At 34.0% G+C, this 20,538-nt stretch overlaps 2 protein-coding genes across 2 annotated transcripts; one reads left to right on the top strand and one right to left on the bottom strand.

Annotated features, from left to right (window-relative positions):
• Positions 1-2,148: 2,148 nt before the first annotated feature.
• Positions 2,149-9,372, bottom strand: LOC147534424 (lysophospholipid acyltransferase LPEAT2-like). Its single transcript, XM_086649412.1, has 14 exons — positions 8,830-9,372; positions 8,552-8,732; positions 8,413-8,472; positions 7,527-7,690; positions 7,373-7,436; positions 6,593-6,661; positions 5,921-6,016; positions 5,578-5,622; positions 5,073-5,143; positions 4,469-4,535; positions 4,002-4,052; positions 3,176-3,286; positions 3,015-3,062; positions 2,149-2,548 (listed from the first exon to the last, which is right to left on the bottom strand). The coding sequence occupies exons 1-14, from the start codon at positions 9,279-9,281 to the stop codon at positions 2,375-2,377; spliced, it is 1,653 nt and encodes a 550-aa protein (XP_086505538.1). The 5' UTR covers positions 9,282-9,372; the 3' UTR covers positions 2,149-2,374.
• Positions 9,373-15,214: 5,842 nt separating this feature from the next.
• On the top strand, positions 15,215-19,839 carry XSP1 (xylem serine peptidase 1). The gene is made up of 11 exons (XM_086648693.1): positions 15,215-15,429; positions 15,527-15,618; positions 15,704-15,801; positions 15,907-16,050; positions 16,511-16,616; positions 16,737-17,250; positions 17,488-17,588; positions 17,987-18,214; positions 18,317-18,425; positions 18,857-19,070; positions 19,146-19,839. Exons 1-11 carry the CDS (start codon positions 15,313-15,315, stop codon positions 19,697-19,699), a joined length of 2,277 nt encoding a protein of 758 aa, XP_086504819.1. The 5' UTR covers positions 15,215-15,312; the 3' UTR covers positions 19,700-19,839.
• The last annotated feature ends 699 nt before the right edge of the window (positions 19,840-20,538 follow it).

The raw sequence follows: 20,538 nt of genomic DNA, 5'->3' as shown, positions 1-20,538 counted from the left end.
TATTAAGAAATTAAAAGTAATTTAATTCATGTCCTAATCACATAATCACATATCATAGGTCCAATCATATTAATTTTGTCCTAATCACATATCCTAGTCACATTCTTTTGTATTAATTGTGTCCCAGTCACAAGGATCTGTTTTGTATAATAGATATATATATATTTTTTGTAAATATTTAGTCTCAGTAAGTGTCCTACCGTTCATTTTAGTTCGGACAAAAAGAGACGAAGATGTAATTAAGGATTTTTGAGTCAACAGTCCAAAATCTGGGGGGTAAACCCAAAAAAAATTCACTCTTGTCCAAAAATTAGTTGTAGGTCCAAATGTCAGTTTTTTTTATTCCCCTCTTGCCCTTGGACGGGACATGCTGACGTTTCCTGGAAAAAAAAACTGACTGGTAAATAAAATAATTTACCAGTACACGAAAAATTCAAAGTTTCAAAATATTTTGAAATTTTGAAACGAAATTTCAAATTCCCGCCCAGCAAACCATCTCTTCCCGGTAAATAAAATAATCTCCCGTACACAAAAAATTCCAATTTTTCAATTTTTTTTGAAATTTTCAAACGAAACCTTTTTTTCGAAATTTTGAAATTTTCGAAATTTTGAAATTTTCGAATTTTCAAATTCCCGGGAAAATTTTCCAATTTTTTTGAAAATTTTAAATTCCCGCCCAGCAAAAGTGTCTAGTACAGAAAAAAATTTCCAGTAAATAAAATAATTTACCGGTCACAAATTTTTTTTTTCAAAGTTTTGAAATTTTCAAACGAAATTTCAAATTCCCGCCCAAATTTTCAAATTTTTTTACGAAATTTCAAATTCCCGCCCAAAATTTCAAATTTCCGTAATTTTCTGAACAGTACAGATTCTGATGGACGGGTTGTCAGATTATTTTTCAGAAAAAAAATCGTTTCCCGAGAATTTTCGATGGCATGAACGGTAAATGCTTTATTTTCTAAGGGCCCTTTACGTAATTTTGACCCCCAAACTGACACATTGGACCTCCCTTTCATTTTTAGGCAACTTTGGGTGGGATTTTCATTTTGGCCCCCTTTTTGGACCAATGGCCCAACCCCTCTGTAATTAATCTAAACAAATGTTAGTAAAACATTATTTCTTTTTCATCTCTCCTTCTCTCTTCCACTTCATCTTCGTCTCTCATCCACTTTATCTCTTCCTCTCTCTATACCTCACTATTCTTCCTTCATTTCTTCCTCTTTGTACCTCACTATTCTTCTATGGTAGAAAGTCGTCAGTCGACAACCTCCGACTGGCGATCCTCAACCCAAAAAATAATAATTCCATTTTCTCTCCTATTTGTAACCGATCGGCTCGATTTCACTCACGATTGTGTTCGAGAGTTTGATTTGGCCCTCCAATTGAATCAGAGACTTTGATTTGGTCTCCAAATTTTGTCTAGTCTTCATACTCTTATGATATTTTTGCAATTTTAATTTATCTTTTATTTGTCCAACTCATTTATTTCCCATTCACCCCATCTTCTCTTTCCTCCACCACACCTTCAACCGAAATGTAGCCGGCAGAAAATCACAAGCGAGCTGGCCCTTCATTTTTTTTTCAGCTCCATCATCTTCCACCGTCTCCACCAAGCCACCTCTTCATATTCTCCTTCACCATCAACCATCTTCTCCTTCACTATGAACCCCCATTATGTTTATCTTCTCCATCGACCACCACCATATTCTCCTTCACTATATTCATCTTTTCCATCAACCACACTTGTATTCTCCTTCACTATCTTCATATTCTCCATCCATTACATTTCTATTTATTCTCTTTTTTTCTATTCTCATAAACGAAGATGAAAAAGTGAAGGAATGGAAAATGACAAAAAAATTCTTTCCCTCCCACGCAAAAAAAAAAATGAAAATGGTAGAACTGAAAAATGAAGAAAAAAACGTCTCTTTTGTTATGTAGTCAAAATTAGAGCTCATCAACATATGGTGGGGGTCAAAAAGGCAAATTGATCACAATAGAGAGATCAAATTTGAACTAACCCTTTTTATAAAGGCAGAAAGTAATAACATTCTCAACAGTCAGTCATCTTCTGATTAAAGCAATTTTAGGTCCCCAAAATGAAAAAAAAAGAAAGAAAAGGAAAACGTGACCAAATTTGAACACCAGTAACAACATGCCAAATCCTCCCACACAAATCTTGCCTTCCTTTTATGATTACACTGTTAAAAAATTTTGAAGTTAATAAAACATTTTTAGGTTTTTTTTTTGGTAAAATTCTGCAGTGCTAAAGAAACTTAACTGCGTAGATTCCTTACAAACAACAATTACATGAAAATAAATAAACCATTTGATCTCTCTAAAACTCACTCTGTGTTTTCAACCTATTTTCTTATTACACAACAGTCTCTACTAATCTTCCATCATCTGTTTCTGTTAGAACTTTTAGTGTTAACCCCGATGAGAAGATTGCTATCAATAGTGGATTCTTTCTTAAGCAGTTTATGAAATCATCTTTCTTCAGTCTTCCTTCTTCGTCGGCTTTAAACAAATTGAACAGTGAATCCACCTATCAAAAAAGAACAAGAGAATGTAAGCAAAAGGAACAAATTCGAAGAGTTTCTAGTTTATCTGTTGGAGTATTTGTTTATGGATTAGGACTTAGAAGTTGATAAACTAGTAATTTTCACTGAGTCAAATATTCATCCATGACTTCGAACACGTCTGAAAACAGCCATGAATCAGATGTCATCCACAAATCATTTTCAACGAGTCTAAAAATGAAGAAAACGCTTCGAAAGACAGCTCTTTATTTTTCTGTCAGATCAAGATTAGCATTGATTTATGCTCGGTTGTGATCGAGTTGTTCTAGTAGCTAACTACCCAGTGGTGGTAACCAGAGCTCTTTGATTGGCCACCTCAATTAAAACTAACTCATTCTTCGACACAAACCATGACAATCATAAATTGCCGGCTTTGTTCACTCAGTTCAAGCAACAAAAGAGGTAGAATGTAGTGGTTTATTTAATAATAACCTGTTCATCGTTCATGTCTGGAATAGCTGCCCGAACAGAATCACCCAACTGTGACAAGAAAATTTGGAAGAAACGGCAAAAAATGTTAGGACATTACAAAATCTATTAGGACTAAAATGACAAAAGAAAATGAAAAAGGCTTAAGAGTCCCAACAACTTGCCTGTTGTTTTGTGATATACCCAGATCCTCTGGAATCACATATTTCGAAAGCTGACTCACAGGTTCTCCAGAATAACGGCTGCTTCATGACAAGAGCTACTCCGTATAAGAACTGCACTTGATCACAATTCAATGAAAAAATTATTCATGGTGAAGGTGAAGATATAATGAAGGATCAAATGAAAGCAAAGATGAAAAGACCAACAAGGTTCTGACCGCGCTAACCTACATTAAGGTTTCTCTTATCCTACCCACGGATGAATCTTACTTGTCTAACTTTGATAAATATATATATGTATATATATATATATACACATATATATATATATATATATATATGATTAATCTAATTTATAATCATCCACATTTAACTCATTTCTCAAGAATAAGAAAGTAAATTTAGCCGAGTTGGATATTTATCCTCAATTCAGTCTTGAAATTACTCTAACTGTGACAGGTCATGGATGGCTCAGTATCAAAGTCTAGACAAGTTTCGACTAATCAGAAATTGAATAGAATATGTCAAAAATATTTCTTGAATCGAGTTAGATCCCAAATACAATGGCGGATCTGAAATACACTACCATATCTAGCTTCCTTAGCTGTTATAATATCTAGCTTACACATTTACCAAACACCGGGTTCCTCGATTATGATTTTTATACTTCCAACAAGTACTCCAAAGGTTATATGTTTGCAGTTCATTCGTTATACAGGATAACATCACCTACTTTATAGATGTTGAGGGTAACCAGAACGAAGCAAATCTTTAAGTATCTTCCTAGAAACACAGTACAACAAATAGCATAAAGAACCATCAGATTAACCTGTCTAAATGTTATCATGCCACGCTTGTCCACATCGATGAACGAGAAGATCTGAAACGGAGAAGTTACAAAGAAGGTAAATAATACAGAAACTATGTAAGAAAAGTCCAAGATTTGGGCCCAAATACGAAAAAAAAAAACCACTTTTTAAACTGTTGGCAACACTTTTGAAACTGTTACAACACTTCTGAAACTGTGACAACATATATAATTATGTTCTTAATTATGTGTGAACAAAAACAAATTTGTTCATACATTTACAGAATTGTTGAGAGCAAATACAAAATTGTTGAGAGCAAACTGTGTTTTGTTCCGAAATTTTCATAAATGTTTTGTAATTTCAAATTTTGGGTTTTTTTTTTGCATTCTTATTCCAGGTTGGGCTTCATTTGATATTTTGACCCGAATTTTGGGCCTTACAATTTTCCTCTCTATCATGTCGTTGAAACTTGAACGAAGCAACTAACCTTCTCAGCAAGAGGACAGTATGGCAGCCGTGTAACCCTCAAAAAGTCATGAATTTTAACTTGGCCCCTGTGAACAGAGTGACAAAGTTTGTCAGATACTCTTTCTTACCACTAGGTATATAGCAGACAAAGATGAAGCTAACCAGCGAAAAAAAAGGCATTTTGAAGATTATATGTATTACTCAACACTACGACTGATGCATGTGTATACTGTAAAACATAAGAATATGCTCAAAAAGTAGGATCGCTTCATAATCCCAGAATAGGGTGAAATTACAAAGTGGAATGTTATACGGAGCCTGAAAGCTTGGAGATATGTAGTGCATTCCCCATATCAGGTAGTTCAATAAAACAAAACACAATTACTTATGGTCTAACTAAGGCCTAATTTTAGTTTTCACGTGCTTAGTATAAAAATCTATATGCCATTTATTGAACCTGCAAACTGTTAGAAGAAATACACCATGTACCGCTTCAAAACCCATACAATAATAGTCTAATATGTAACGTGTGTGTACATTATAAGTTTATATTTAATCAATTGGTGTATCAAACTGCAGAAAATATGGTAATAAAGAATAAGTTTGAAATGATTTGACATTACCTAGAGTCCGGATTCATCAAAAGAAATTTATCCAAAAACTCAAGAGCTTCCAACGTGCTCATGTTAAGTGACTGCAGAAAACAAATTCTCCTCTTAGTTCAGATTAGCAAGTAATAGAGAAGTATAACATCGCAGGAAACACTTTACCAACTTTTCTATTCACTATTGAAACAGGATTAGACTTTCAGTAACCAAGACTTACAGTCTAATCCAATGTCTAAAAACGGCTTTTATGATAACGGAAATAACAGCTGCTTTTATGGCTAAGGACCCCCACTGTTACAGTGATTTTCCTTTATTTTAAAATCCTCTTTCCCAAGTAGACGTTAGGATATCCAATTATACCGTTGTAACCATTTTCTAAAGTTTTCAAGACCAACCATATTGACGAAAACAACTTTATACCACCCATTTCAGCATATACCGTTTTTCAAACATCGGCATAATTTATATCAAGGGGTTTCAGAAAATAATCCAAATAAGTACATTTCAAGTTAAAACTCACAGAATCCGTTCTAGTAGCCAGTTCCACCAAATAGTTTGAGGCCTTCTGCAGAAGATAATCACAGTACCACAAAAATGATCAATGATGACAAAGGAAGATAAAAATTACCAATGTACCAAATAAGTCAAGTAATTTGACTGTATATACTTATGGCCATAATCTTATTGACTACAATTTAGACTCTAATCTTTCAATTTGGAGACTCAGTGATTTATATAAGACCTGAAGTACGGATGTAAGGCCTAGGTCTTCAGATTTAGGATACATTAATAAGAAACAACGAATAAATCTGTGTAGAAGAACAAGGTGCAATAGAGATACCATATGATATAAAACTTAATACCTGCTTCGCTTCAGCTGCCCTTGTGACTAGCATCATGTCCCCATAAGAATGAGATGTTGGTGTGACGTTAAGTGCGCTTGCCATAGCGTAGCTAGTCTGCAAGTCATAGTAACAGATAATGAATTGCACATCATAAACTTAACAGTGAAAGATCTAGCGCAACCATAGAATAAGTTACAGAATTGTTTCCTTCACCAAATGAGATATGAACGCAAAAGATGGCAGATAGTTCAAGTTAGACAGTGATACGAGAATCCACGTCAAACACAAGGTTGATTATGAGTTTTTCTTAGATTAGACTATTATAAGTTCATTCTCTACTCGCGCTCAAATAATTAGTCACCCTCAGCAATATCATCCTTCGAGTTGCTTATCATGTAAATAAGCCACATCCAAACTCATTTTCTTCTTTCATATTTTATACATTTTTTGTCTTTCTATAAATCTTGTAGATACAATGAGAACTAGTGATGGGCAAATCAGTCTCTTTTCTGCTCTTCCTTTGATTATTATGAAAATCAAATGAAACAACAATCAACATTCCCACCTCATATTAAAAACAAAAATGCAACACATGTATAATGTTTTTTGCATCTTAAAAGATTGTTTTCAAAAGCACACAAACATTTCACATGATACCAAATAAAAACATGACCAGAAGAAACAACTCACCCTCTCAGCAAATTGTGCAGCAGTTTCTCTTTTATGTTCGAGTGGCATAACAACCGGAAGGTATTCCACCTGTTAATGCCAGAGTAAGAGTGGTATATCAAAGATTTCATAGCAGTATCAGGAAAAATCATTCAAAACATCTAAATTTGACTCTAATATGTTGTTTTCATATCAAAATCCAGAAAGTGAGTGTTTTAAAGGAATAGGGTCTCTGACAGAACTTGGGGCATTTGAAACCTCACAAGGAGGACCATCGCTTTGTGGCCTATTTTGTTTGTCAATGGCATACGTACAACTAATCAGAAACCCAAATTACTATCCTTTACACCACTCAACTCGTTCCTTTCTATGTGATTTGAAGAGGGTTTCTGTTGCTACTGTAATAAAAGACATGTGTATGACATAAGGACAAACTACTAAGTGGTATATATGAAAATGATTATTCATCTGGATTAATATTTGGCATGGTGAAGCTTCTGTTATACATTTCTACTTAGTCTCTATGAGTTCCTCTCAAGATAGGAGAACATAAGAACGGCTTCCCGATGGAGGAGATACGATTGAGAAGAATCTCGAATTTCAACGCCAAACAGAGTACGAAAGTGAATCACGGATACGAGTGTCCTCCTAAGTAAATTATTTTTGAAACAAACAATGTGCAACTGTAGCAATAGCCTATTTATAAAATTTTAAGGTGTTATCATACCCGGAAAAAAAAAGGTTAGAAAAAGATGGAAGCTAAAGATAAATGTGCATCACAGGACATAAAAGAAACTGTACCTCCATGAAATTGTGAAATTGGAAGAACATTCTGAACATGAGCTTCATCAAAGAAATGCTTCCCCTAAACCACATGCAAACTAGTGAAATAAGGTTTTTGAGATATTAGTCGAAACAAAAGTAAACGAATTTCCATAGAAGATAACAATCTTACCAAGATTGATCAAAGTGTATATGGGGATAGCGAATCACCACTGGCTGGACGGGATAACAGGGAATGAATGCTCCAAGTTGAAACGAAATTAGCACTCTCCCGTTCGTAGTAGTACCCTCAGGAAACAATAGCACTCGAGGAAATCTATCGGATGAAGCCTTTCTCTGTATTAAAATCCTTGGAAGTACATTACTGTATCAAATAGCTAAAAGACTATCCTTGCATAAATACTCGTGAAAAAATGAACCTAAGATGCTATTGGAAATCTTTGTTAGTTCCCCATCAGTAAGTAAACGTTGATCCCAATATCATCGATTATGCATTTAAATAAGATTAGCATGCCTTGATACAAGATGTTCTTTAAATAGAATTAATTGGTGAAACAAGATTGATGCTGCCAACCCGAAAATGGGACAAGGCATTAAACATAAAGATATCCTTTGATATAAACACTGAGAAAGAAGAAGATGTAAACAATCTTCTTTCACATATAAAGAACAAGGGCAGAATAGCGAAACTTTTAACTTATTGCCTCAAGTTCTACAATTTCTTTCTCTTCTATATTTTCTAGAATTTCTTTCTCTTCTATTTTTCTTTCTATTTGCCTCTTATATCACATTAACCTTTCTATAAATCATTTATTAAATCAACTGATGAATTAGTTCCGTAAAGATAATCGGTAAACAATTAGTAAAAGAGCTAAAGAGTTTCAAGAGACTCCCCAGATAACCACAACTTTAGTAAAACAATCCTAGATTAAGTTGTTAATAAGAAATTTTAATGAAAGTTTACACACAAACCATGAGAAAACTTAAACAATTAATACATAACTAATTCAAAACTAGTGAAGGATTACTTCTTTTTAATTTTGATAGAAAAGTTATACCTTTATTTCATTAACAGCATTCTTCCTTGATGTTGCATCAAACCTATTCACATAAATCACCTAAAATACACAAATTTCAGACACTAATCTCAACATAAATTTCAAATTACATGAAATCAGATTCAAATGAACAAATTACCTGCATTGATCTGATAATTTTACCAACAAATGGTAGAGAATCATGGGATTCTGATGCAACAATAGTTGGGAATAATTCATAGAAAAAGAAAATTGGATCAATATAAGATACATGATTAGATACAACAATTGGTGCTATCTCTCTTGGAGCTGGTTTCCCTTTTCTCTTAATCCAATGATATCTACAAAATTAAACACAAATCAACTTAAAATTAACCCTAATCCTAAAAACTCAAATCATACCAATTCAAAGGAACTCAACAAAAAAAAGAAACTTACCCAAAACTAAAGAGAATACAACGAGAACAAAATCGAGTAACACTTAAAACCCTAATCCTCCATTTAGGCATAGGTTTTTGTTTATCTTTCCAACCATGAAGAGCAAATAAAGTGAAAATAAAACCAATAGCAATAGAAAGACCAAAGAAGATTAAACGAATAAGAGCAATAGGAATACAGATTATCATCTTTAAACATTCATAAAGACCTGAAATATTTGGAGTTTGATTTCTAAATGGATCAATTGGTGATGGTTTTGGAATAACCAATGAATCAATTCCAATGAAACCAAATGGGTTTTGTTCATATTGAGGATCTGAAAGAGGAAGGGGAGATTGATTGTGTTCACCACCATTAGATTGAATATCTATGATGACAGATTGTTCAAGTGATCCATTCAGAAGATGATCTGGTTGTAAAAGAGGGGAATTTAGATCTTCTTCTCCTGCCATTTTTTTTTTAGAGAGAGAAAGTATTGCTGGCAGGATGGAAGAAGATGGAGAGAGTTGAAAGTTGAAGGAGGCAAAATGGAACCTTTTATTGTGTTTTAAAACTCATAAAGTGGGTCCCAATTTATGAAAAGTATTTGGGCTGATTTCATTTTCACTACAAATTTGTGACTAAGAGGAGACTTTGGTACCCAGATTTGTCTGACTGGCAAATTTGGCCTCCTAGCTGACCTTTTGATCAGTTAACTTTAACTTATCATTTTATTTATTTTCTCTTTTACCCTTTCTTTTCATACTCTTTTCTCTCATCTTTTTTTGTATTTTCGGGTAACCATTTGCATGGCTAAAATTGCAAGTAGAGATGGTCGACAATTTGTTTGTGAGTTTGTCTCACACTTTCCTTTCATTATTATTTTCTTTTACTCCCCTTGTTTCCGTCTTTACTGTCTCTGAGTCTGTCTCAGTCCTTTTGTCTCTTTCTCTCTACAAAAGGATTTTCTTCAAATTCTATTTGACTAGAGATGGTACAAAGAGTTAAATTTAGATTATATTTGACTAAAGGATTACGCGTCAATGTATTTTTGTCCCAGAAACAATTGTTCGTTCTGATACATAATTCCATTGTATGTAACTACGTAACATATTCCCCCCTTGTACATCAACATAATATTAAATGCATTGTGCCTTCGACATTATGCGTCTTATGAATTCAATATTATGTGTTTTGCATTGTACACAAGGCAACTTCACATTTTGGTTGCAAAGACACTTTTATTGTGCATAAGAGAGGATGCACACTGCATAAAATTAGATGCACAAAATAGTCTCTACGTCATTTGTTATTTTATACACTTGACAAACTATGTGCGGTTGACATAAATCAACGTGCACGTGATGTAACTTATCTTTTTAACCACCTCAAATGTGACATCACATTTGAACACAAATCACTCGGCAACATGACTTTCTAGATAGATTTCAAGAAAAATAAACTTCGAAGTGGACTTTTTTAGAATTAGGGGGTCTTTGGGATTTATTTATAAATTTGGGGAATTTAAATGGTCCACTTCAATGTGTCCTATCAGACTCATCGTTTAGGTACTGACTAATGAGTAGGGGCGTTGAAAAATCCGTGTGTTCTTAGCATTAAATTCAGGTTTTTCTTGATCTTATTTCAAATATTAAAACCAATGAAAAATGCATATTTCAACAAAAATGAAAAAAAAGCATATGTTAGCAAATAAGTATAGATAACTATGGAAGTTTTTTTTTTTTTTTTTTTCTTTTGTTGAAACTACTATCGAAGTTCAGTATTAACTTATGAGTATACCCTTCAACAAAAAGAAAACATATGAGCATGCCATAGAAAATGTGTTTCTTCATGTGAAAGACTATAGGACTATGAATTCCTGCATGGGCCGTGAATTTATTGCCAATACTATGAATATCCTCCCCTATAGAATTACTTTTGATGTATCTTTCCCCTTTTGAGATACTCCACATTTAATGTGTTATAGTTGGATGTTTCCACTTGGAAGCTATAATTAGGCCAGTTCGGTTGTCATGATTAACGGGTTCGTCTCCCCATTTTTGTCCAATATTTGCATATAGGCTATAGCCACCAAAATGATATTTTCATTAGTAAAATAAAAGTAAATTACCATCTCTTTCAAAAGTATTCACCTCATTATCATGTTTCTATTTCCATGTTCTTCAGAACTAATTGTCGACAAAAAACTAACCAACAATCATGACTTAAAGAAGAAAATTTCATCTCTCTTTTCACCACAAGCATCTCCTCCACCACAATCACCACCTTTTATTCAACCTAGACAAACGAAAAAGATTTCATGTAGAAGGTCACTGACATTAGTCGTCGGACTAGATGTTTGTCTTGGAGACTAGTTCCGACAAGTGATGGGATCACGTGCTAGGAGCCAAGTTGATTGTGACTTAGGGGTCGACTGGGAGGAAAAAACCGTCTCTCTCTCTCGAAAAAAAATAACCGTCTCTCCCTCTCTTCAACCGTACTTAGATCTACGTCTCTTTCCTCTGGCGAAGGGTTCTCCCTCGCCAGAACCCTTTTATGTTTCTTTTGTAGTTTGTTCTCCATCAATAAATAGTTTTTAGGGTTGTTTTCCTTCTGAGATTGAGTTTCGAGGGATTGTTTTCTAGACTCACCACACATCAATTCTTTCAATTTGTTAAAGGATTCGAAAGATTTAGTAACAGATTGATGGAGTGAGAGAGGAAGAAATGAAAAGAGATTTGAGATTTCTAGAGTTCAACAGGAATTGAAACAACAACATTTAGCTGTTTGAAGCTTCTTGAATCTTTGGATCTATCAAGTAACAAGCCTAAACAGAAGGACTCAAAGACTTGTTCGGCAGTGATGGTGGTGGTTGGCCTTGCGATTTGCACTCATTGGCGGTGGTGGTTCTCTCGGTTGGAGGAAGTTTAGTATTAATTCTATATTTTTTATCGACCTTTAGGGTCTTTTGTTTGAGTCTGTGTCTGGTCAATTTCTTTCCCTTCACGAGACACTTTACATTTGAAAGTTCAATGAACTTATCGTATGTAACTCTCATGTAGTTCTCAAAAAAATAAAAATTATCATCCATGTAACTTGTGATTGAATTACTTATGAATGAAATATGGTTTCACTTGATTTCAAAAAAGAAAAAAAAAACTTATGGGTCAACTATTCCTACTTGATTTTGGGAGTCAAATTTCTAGTTGCTCCCAAATTGGGGGTAGAAAAATGAAATTAACTTAAAATCATAAATTACCTTACAATTTTGAATCAAGGATCAGTGATGGGAGCATGTGCCTCACGTGCTCTAAATTCTTTTTTAATCTAATACTCAAAGTTGATTACATTAACTTTAGCCGTTTGTGTATTTTTTTATTTGAATATATCAATATACATTGTAATTTAAGGTGATTACTAATGGGAAAACATTTTCCGTATGTGAAAGGGAAAAAAGAAAGAAATGAAAAGGACTTTTTTTGTTGAAAGAAGAAATGAAAAGGACTAATCACCAAAGTTTGAATCCAAATTTTATAAAGAAACTAATATCTAAGAGTTTCAATTCTACTCCATTATGCCAGGACTAATCCCAGAGTTTCACCATTAATTTCGACAAATATCCCACTTTTCCTTAAGAAAATAAATATAATTATCTTAAGATAACAAGTGATATGAGATATTAGGCGAAGAAGAAAACTATATTTTTATACATTTAATTTATGATGTAATATATTTATGATGTACCCATATCAATGATGTAATGAATCTCAAGTCCATATGAAAAAACATACTGTATTTGTTTTTCTCCACTACCCAAATATAATTTAGTGTTTGACTTTGTTTTTTCTAGGTATTTGTTTTCTACCTAATTCATAAATTAAATCTAATTCAAGATCCAATTCGACTTGAGTCACTAAGCAATGAAATTTTTTGTATCAATGGAGATTCTTTAGTTTGGCCATGACTTATACCTATGACAAGTATAAATAGTTGACACAAATTGATCTCTTTTACAATTTTTTTCTTTAATTAGAAAGAATAACTGCACATTGTTTTGAAGTAACCTAAAATATTGTATTCAAACAAGTTATCATGATCTTATAGATCAAATTGAGATACAGTAAGTTCATACTAGTCATGCTTAAATATTAAAAAAATCACACCTTAGTTTTCAGAACGCATAAGATTATATGAAGAACATTCTAAGATTACCCTTCGTAAAGCAAGACATGTAACTTCCATTCTAGTCTCTTTTTAATTTCCCCTTCTTAGTTCAAACTCGGTCTATCTTTTTAAAATTAAAAACCAAGTCTTGAATAACCGTTAAGATTGCAAAAATCTATACTTATATGGTGGTAGGTCATCTTTATTTCCCCTTTACCAAACATGTATCATGTATATTTCAATATTATGCTCTTGGGCGCATTCCTTTTCACATTTACTTTCTCTTTTCTCTCAAGAGATGCAACTTTTTTTTTCTAAGGTATGCCATTAACTTTTTAAGAGTAGCATCTTAAATCCCCGTTACAAATCTTTTGTTTACTTATTGCATCAAAGAAGAAATGAAATAGTAGATGCAAATACTCATAAGTTCATAACTAATTAGACGGTATATACTCAACGTTTTCGTGCAAACTTCTACCTTAGGCTTGAAACTTTGAAGCCTCATATCCTTTTATCTTTGGAGGGGTGAGGGGAGGTGAGAGTTTGCTATTCAATTTCGAGGGTGCTTCTAGTACTATCTAAATGGGCCAAACCTACACTGAAGCTTTGATGTGTCAATCGGGTCAGGAGCTAGTGGGCTGGCCTGAACTACTCAATGGGATGTAGCATCTTTACATTCAAGACCCATCTTTATCTACTTGAACTCCAAATCGCCCTAGCCCTGCCATGTTGGGCTCATTATGTATATCCCAATTGAAACCTATTCATGATTACTAGACGGTCTTATCATCACTTCATGAACAATGTTAAGTGAAAAGGTTGGTTGTACCGAGCTAATGTTGATTAGCTTTCGTGGATCCTGATTAATCGTCAGTACAAGAGTCGGTAGGATCTCCGTAATCTTGAAAGTACTTGAAATAATTTCATTGAAGGAGTAATCCTAGACAAAACTTTCTAAGCTAAGACGATAAACTTGCTGGTGGGTTAGCTTGATATGTAGCTCAAGCTAGCTAGTTAACTAGCTAACTAATCGTTACAACTAGCTTGCTAACTAACTAACTTCATATTCCGTCCGTGATAAAATAATTCCACTTTCGCCCTTCTTACATACTAACAATGACAAAGTGAACATTTTTTTTTTTTTGATGAAAATAGGCCATTGCCTGTTTTGACAAAGTGAACATATTAGGAAGAGAATATAGCTTTGACATTTCTAATTTATTACTATACTAGTATTAACTCTTTCACTCAAAGAACCAATAACTAAGAAATGGTTCTATTTCTTTCTTATTTTAATACTGGAACTGAAACTATTTGGAACTAGAACCCGAGTATTTTTTTTGTTGGTGAGGATTGAGAACAATATAATTAACAGCTTGGACTACTTTTCAAGCAATATATTAGGATCTGATTAAGACCCGGTCAACAGTATTACTATTACTATATCAAACGGGTCGGGTTGAACCCGCTTATGTCAAAATCGACCCATTTACCCTTTCCCTATTTGGAAAATTTGACCATTCAACACTCTCCTCCTTGATATTTGGGATTTGGCTTCAACAAACACTTAAATGACTTAAACACCCTTTTACAACTACAATAGATATAGGAGTTGTGAGATGAGGGAAGATATAGTAAATACTCAAAAGGAGAGGGTATTAATGTCCATTAAAGTTAGCTTATGAAGTAATACAAGACTTGTGGAAATATAATAACTTGACTTTTAATTTTAGATTCTCAATATGATAGTGAAATAAATCCTAATTCTTTCATGCATGAGAAAAATATTTTAAAACTCTAATGGTGGTAATTTAAACGATCTAATATGACCTCTTAGTGTCACTCAAATAAGAACCCATCAAACCATACATGTATAATAAAATTACGAATATTTACATTTTACAGTACTTTATGTGGATCGATACGATACAAAATTTTTGGGGGTGTCGGCTTGTGGGCTTTGCCTCCGCTGTCGTCGTTTTCGCCTTTCGGCTCGTACATTCCTTTCCCTCTTCCTCTTAATTCGATCACCTTATTCAAAAAAAAAATACGATACAAAATTTTACACTGTAATCTTTACTCGTTACGTAAGAATAATAGGGAGATGAAATATTTGGTTTTCTTTATGGGTTTATATCAATAACCCTAATTAGATATGCAACAATTAAAAAATGGTATACTTTCTACCACAAGTCTTATCACTTCCACTCACTATTTATATAGAACAACCCCACACCACATTAGAGAATAGAGAGAGATAGAGAGTTAGAATTATAGAGAAAAAGAAAGAGAAATATTATACCAACAATATTAGAGAGATAGAGAGAGTGAGAGTTTAACATGACAACTAAAGATGAATCTATACAAGTTTTGGGTTTGAATGGTCGTGTTGTTATTCTTCTTCTTCTCCAGATCATTTTAATAATCAGTACTTCTGTAAATGGAGATCAAAAAAGGGTTTATTAACTAACCTAATTTAAACCATCTTCATTAAATAACTTGTTCTTCTTAATATTATACTTAAATGTAAAAGTTTAATTATTGATTTTTGTAGGATTTCTATATTGTTTATATGGGTGATTCTCCACTTCTTAAGCATAACATTGCTGATTCTCACATTAATCTTCTCTCTAATATCTTTGGAAGGTAGGTATATACATATAATCTTTCTCTCTCTATCTTTTTTTCTCTCTCTCTCTCTCTCTCTCATGGATTGAAATATGATGGATAGTGTTGGAGCTGGCAAGGACTCCATTGTGTATAGCTATACAAATAGTTTCAATGCATTTGCTGCAAAATTAACTCCCCATGAAGCTACAAAGTTAGAAAGTATGTTTATAAATTTATCTTGATTAGTTAAATATTTATATTAGATTTTTTTATTGCTTTAGTTTAAGTTTGAATCTGATTAAGGAATGTTTTTTTGTGTATTAGGTTCGTCGGGTGTGATTTCGGTGTTTCCTAATCGATATCTCAAACTTCATACGACGAAAACATGGGATTTCCTTGGATTTACACAAAATGTAAAGAGGAAATTGAAACTTGAAAGCAATATAGTAGTGGGTTTATTAGATACAGGTACTTATTTCATTTATTAGTATAACTAATGTTTATATGGTTGTGTTTGCTCAATCTTTTCGCTAATATATTTTCTGCTTTGGCACTTCTAAAACGAGTCGCCATATAAAATTGCATACTTTATATTTTTATAAGAAGCATCATTCTTCAGAGTTGGATGACCATAAAGTTAACAACGTCCAAAATATAAATTTACGGGACAATTACTAATTTACTACATAATTTTATTTTAAGAATATCATAGATTATCGTGTTGATCATAACATTTAATATAGTTGTGTTATAGCTAAGCCTTTGGTGTGCTGATAGAGATAATGTCTAGTCGCTTTAGTAGTTTTTGTCATCTTCGCCTCAAGACTTTAGTACGAGTCACTAGAAAATGGTACTTTAATCTCTTATAAAGGGTACCACACTTCTGGGAGTGGCAAAATATTATTTATATGGGTTGACTTAATCACAGGGATTACGCCAGAATCTGAGAGCTTCAATGATAAAGGACTTGGTCCTCCACCTGCAAAATGGAAAGGAACTTGTGGACCTTTTGCTAACTTCTCTGGATGCAACAAGTAAATTATTTAATATGTCTCAAGCTTCCATTTTTTTTAGCCTTCTAATGATATTTGCTTAGCCACTTCATTTGTGTGGTAATATATGTATATCTCTCTTTTATTTTTGTTGAAATGAAGCAAAATAGTGGGAGCAAGATATTTCAAGTTAGACGGCTTTCCCGACACGGGTGACGTGATGTCGCCTACAGACGTCGAAGGGCATGGAACCCATACATCATCTACAATAGCGGGTACTCCGGTAAACGGTGCAAATCTCTTTGGACTAGCAAAAGGAACAGCGAGAGGAGCAGTACCATCAGCAAGAATAGCAGCATATAAAGTGTGTTGGGAAACCTCAGGTTGTTCAGATATGGATATATTAGCTGGTTATGAAGCAGCAATTGAAGATGGTGTAGATATAATATCAATATCTGTAGGTGGTAATCCTGATAGTTATTTAAGAGATTCAATAGCAATTGGAGCATTTCATGCTATGAAGAAAGGGATATTGACAGTTGCTTCGGCTGGAAATCAAGGTCCATCTTTGAGCTCAATTTCGAATCACGCTCCTTGGATTTTAACAGTTGCTGCTACTGGTATCGATAGACAGTTTAGAAGTAAAGTTATGTTGGGCAATGGCCACTTACTGTCTGTAAGTCATTCCCTAATCTTCTCTTTTCATATAAACCAACAAATACGCGCGAGATTCCTGTTACACTCTCCCTCCACACAGGGCTAAAGTTACAAAGTCTCGACCTATCTCTGAAATATTAGCTCTAGTACCATGTTAGAGAACCGGCCCATCGGGTCTTGCTCTGCTTGAAAACCAATTTGATAGAAAATGATGCGTAAAACTTATTTAGTTTCGCTTTCGTTGTGGTTGGTGCAGGGAATTGGAATCAATGCATTTGCACCAAAGCAAAAACTTTATCCTCTCATTAGCGGGGTTGATGCAGGTTTTAATTCCACAACCGATCCCTCACAAGGAAGGTATGAATTTCTAAATGTCTATAATCACGCATCAACTATACAATTATAAAATTTCAATATTGTATATTATCTCTTGTTCCAAATTAGCACTCTCTTGAAGTTTTCGCAAAAAAAATGGAAAACTCAATTTTTTTGCGCTAAGCTACTATAGTCCTAGGGTTAAGTCGAACATATAAGATTCATTCATTTTTATTTGGTTTACGTCTAAAGAAAACAAGAGGCCAAATTCGGGCCTCCACTTAAGATTGCGACCGACTTTTTTGAACAAACTATCATTTTCTTCATGTTCAAATATGAGAGAAACAATGACTCATGTTTATTAGGTTATAATATACGTAAATATATTACAAAGTTTGAAAATAAAATTAAATGTTAGTTTTGTGAATGATTATATATAGTGCATATTGTGTGGAGGACTCATTAGACCCAAAGAAGGTGAAAGGAAAGTTGGTACATTGTCAATTGCAACAATGGGGAGTAGATTCTGTTGTTAAAAGGAGTGGAGGAGTTGGAACCCTTCTAGAATCTTCTGTCAGTCTTGATACTGCACAAATTTATATGGCACCATCAACAATGATCAACTATACTGATGCTAAAATCGTCACTGACTACATTCATTCCACAAGGTAAAATTTTCTATTCGATTTTTATATCGAGAGATTCTTATCGTTCTTGGATTACACATTCGTATATGTATATGAGAAGGATGATATTGTTTATATATACAGGTCACCTTCGGCAGTGATTTACAAGACTGAAGAGGTTAGTGTATCGGCCCCGTTCGTGGCATCATTTTCGTCGCGTGGACCAAGTACAGGTTCCCCTCATGTACTCAAAGTAAGTAAAACTCTCACAATTGTTAGTCTCAGACTGATTATATTCTTCCCTAAGTTTTGCTCTTCATTCAGCCAGTATCGGGGACTAATAACAATGGTTTTTCAAGAAATGTTGTCTATTTCTTTGATATATCGTTTCTGACTAATAACAACGGTTTCGTAAGAAGTGTTGTCTATACTTCCATCTACAACTTATTATTTAGTTTAGAGCAATAGTTCAACAATCTCAAACTTTATCAATCATAGTCTAAGTCAGAGTTAACATATCGTAGATTTTCACCTGATATGGTCAAATGCTCTGAAGTCTAGCTAGTTAAAACACGTAAAAATCTATTGTCATTAACTATTTTGAATTCAACAGTACGAATTCAATCTCATTAATTCACTTTTTGTATACTTATTTGGTGTTAAAATCTTTGTATAACAAATCAGCCTGACATTGCTGCACCTGGAATTGATGTATTGGCTGCATTTACGCCTTTGAGAACGCTTACGAAGTTACAAGGTGATACCCAATATTCGAAATATACGATAATGTCAGGCACATCAATGGCGTGCCCACACGTAGCTGGTGTAGCTGCGTATGTGAAGTCATTCCACCCGGGCTGGTCTCCTGCAGCCATTAAATCCGCCATTATCACCACTGGTATGTAAATCTTGAAACTCCCTCCTTCCTTGCATCTTACAGACAAGGACTTATTGACTAAATTTTGATCAACAGCCACCCCGATGAGTTCGGACATAAATGTGGGAGCCGAATTCTCATACGGAGCAGGTCAGTTAAACCCGTTACAAGCTGTCCATCCGGGCTTGGTCTACGATATGGATCAACTATCATACATTCAATTCTTATGTAATGAAGGTTACAAAAATGGGCCTATTAGAGTCATAGTTGGTTCTAAGACAGTGAACTGTTCAGAATTGCCTCCACCAAAAGGAAGTGATGCCCTAAATTATCCAACAATGCAATTAAGTATGAGAACTAGTGATAAAAAACCAGGAATTGCTGTTTTTAGAAGAAGAGTTACAAATGTGGGTCCTCCTAAATCAATATACAATGTCACCATTAATGGGCCTAAAGATGTTGAGATTACGGTAAGGCCCACCCAGTTGATCTTCACTAAAAAGTTGGAGAAGAAAAGCTTTACAGTTGTGGTGAAAGCAAAGAAAAAAGTAAAGCAAGATGAAGAAATTCAATCTGGTTCACTTGTTTGGAGAAGTGATATTCATTCTGTTAGAAGTCCCATTGTTATATATACTTCTGAATACTTTTAATAGATTTCATTTCGATTGGAATTTGGTTATTAACAATGTACGATGGTATTTATTAACGTCAGTGACTAAATAGCTAAAACACCGAAATGTCGATTTTGGAATCAAATTTGAAATAAAGATTGTGAATGGAATTGAATTAAGATGATTCATAAAAAGCAAAGTAATACTTATTTTCTCATTGTTTATACACATTAATGTGAATCTTATCCATTTGTATACCAGTATTTAAACATTGTTGTCTTGGTTAATTTTTCATAGTTAGCTATAAGATACCCCCATGTCAGAGACGAGTCATTCTTGGTTCTTATACCACCTATGACGATCCAAGCCCAACTGTTATCGATATTATCTGTGTTTTCTAAACTCATGTTCAATCCCCCTGGCGAAGATTTCACTAGTCCACCTATAAAGACTCGAAAATTATTAAATTTGAGCTCACATCTATACCTATGCTCTCCAAATAGACTTTATAGGTTGGTCTATATTTTCATGATGCCATTCACTGAGCGAGGTCATTCCTCCTAGTGAACTTATCCATCTATCAGCCATAACATTAGCTTACGTATTCATAGAAAATAACACAATACTAGTATCAAAAGATGCACATTGTTGTCGAATTTGATGTATTGCTCCAACACAGATTCAGTGAGCATAGTTTATCTTCTCCCATTGCCTCTACGGCTCTATCGATAATGACATTCTTGGAGTCTCCTTCAACAAAAAGTTTTTTTGTATCCCAGAGCATTGGCCCAAAACAATAGGTTCCGGCATGGTCAATGCTTCTCCCTCACTTCCTGTCGTGCCGTTGATGATCTTTGCCATACACATACCAAAGAATC

Source organism: Eschscholzia californica, unplaced genomic scaffold (genome assembly GCF_041429995.1).
Source record: "Eschscholzia californica isolate CP2 unplaced genomic scaffold, dmEscCali1.0.p SCAF_6, whole genome shotgun sequence".
In the NCBI taxonomy this organism is placed as follows: domain Eukaryota; kingdom Viridiplantae; phylum Streptophyta; class Magnoliopsida; order Ranunculales; family Papaveraceae; genus Eschscholzia; species Eschscholzia californica.
This window is presented reverse-complemented; position numbering and strand designations above follow the sequence as displayed.

What these genes read in the sequence shown, in the direction of transcription:
- LOC147534424 (XM_086649412.1), bottom strand. Translation starts at nt 9,281, where the DNA reads ATGGCAGGAGAAGAAGATCTAAATTCCCCTCTTTTACAACCAGATCAT. An exon ending in ATACACTTTGATCAATCTTG is followed by an intron (nt 7,437 to 7,526) that starts GTAAGATTGTTA and finishes CATGTGGTTTAG; the next exon opens with GGGAAGCATTTCTTTGATGA. An exon ending in TGGCTACTAGAACGGATTCT is followed by an intron (nt 5,144 to 5,577) that starts GTGAGTTTTAAC and finishes TGTTTTCTGCAG; the next exon opens with TCACTTAACATGAGCACGTT.
- XSP1 (XM_086648693.1), top strand. Translation starts at nt 15,313, where the DNA reads ATGACAACTAAAGATGAATCTATACAAGTTTTGGGTTTGAATGGTCGT. An exon ending in CTCTCTAATATCTTTGGAAG is followed by an intron (nt 15,619 to 15,703) that starts GTAGGTATATAC and finishes TATGATGGATAG; the next exon opens with TGTTGGAGCTGGCAAGGACT. An exon ending in ATCCGCCATTATCACCACTG is followed by an intron (nt 19,071 to 19,145) that starts GTATGTAAATCT and finishes TTTGATCAACAG; the next exon opens with CCACCCCGATGAGTTCGGAC.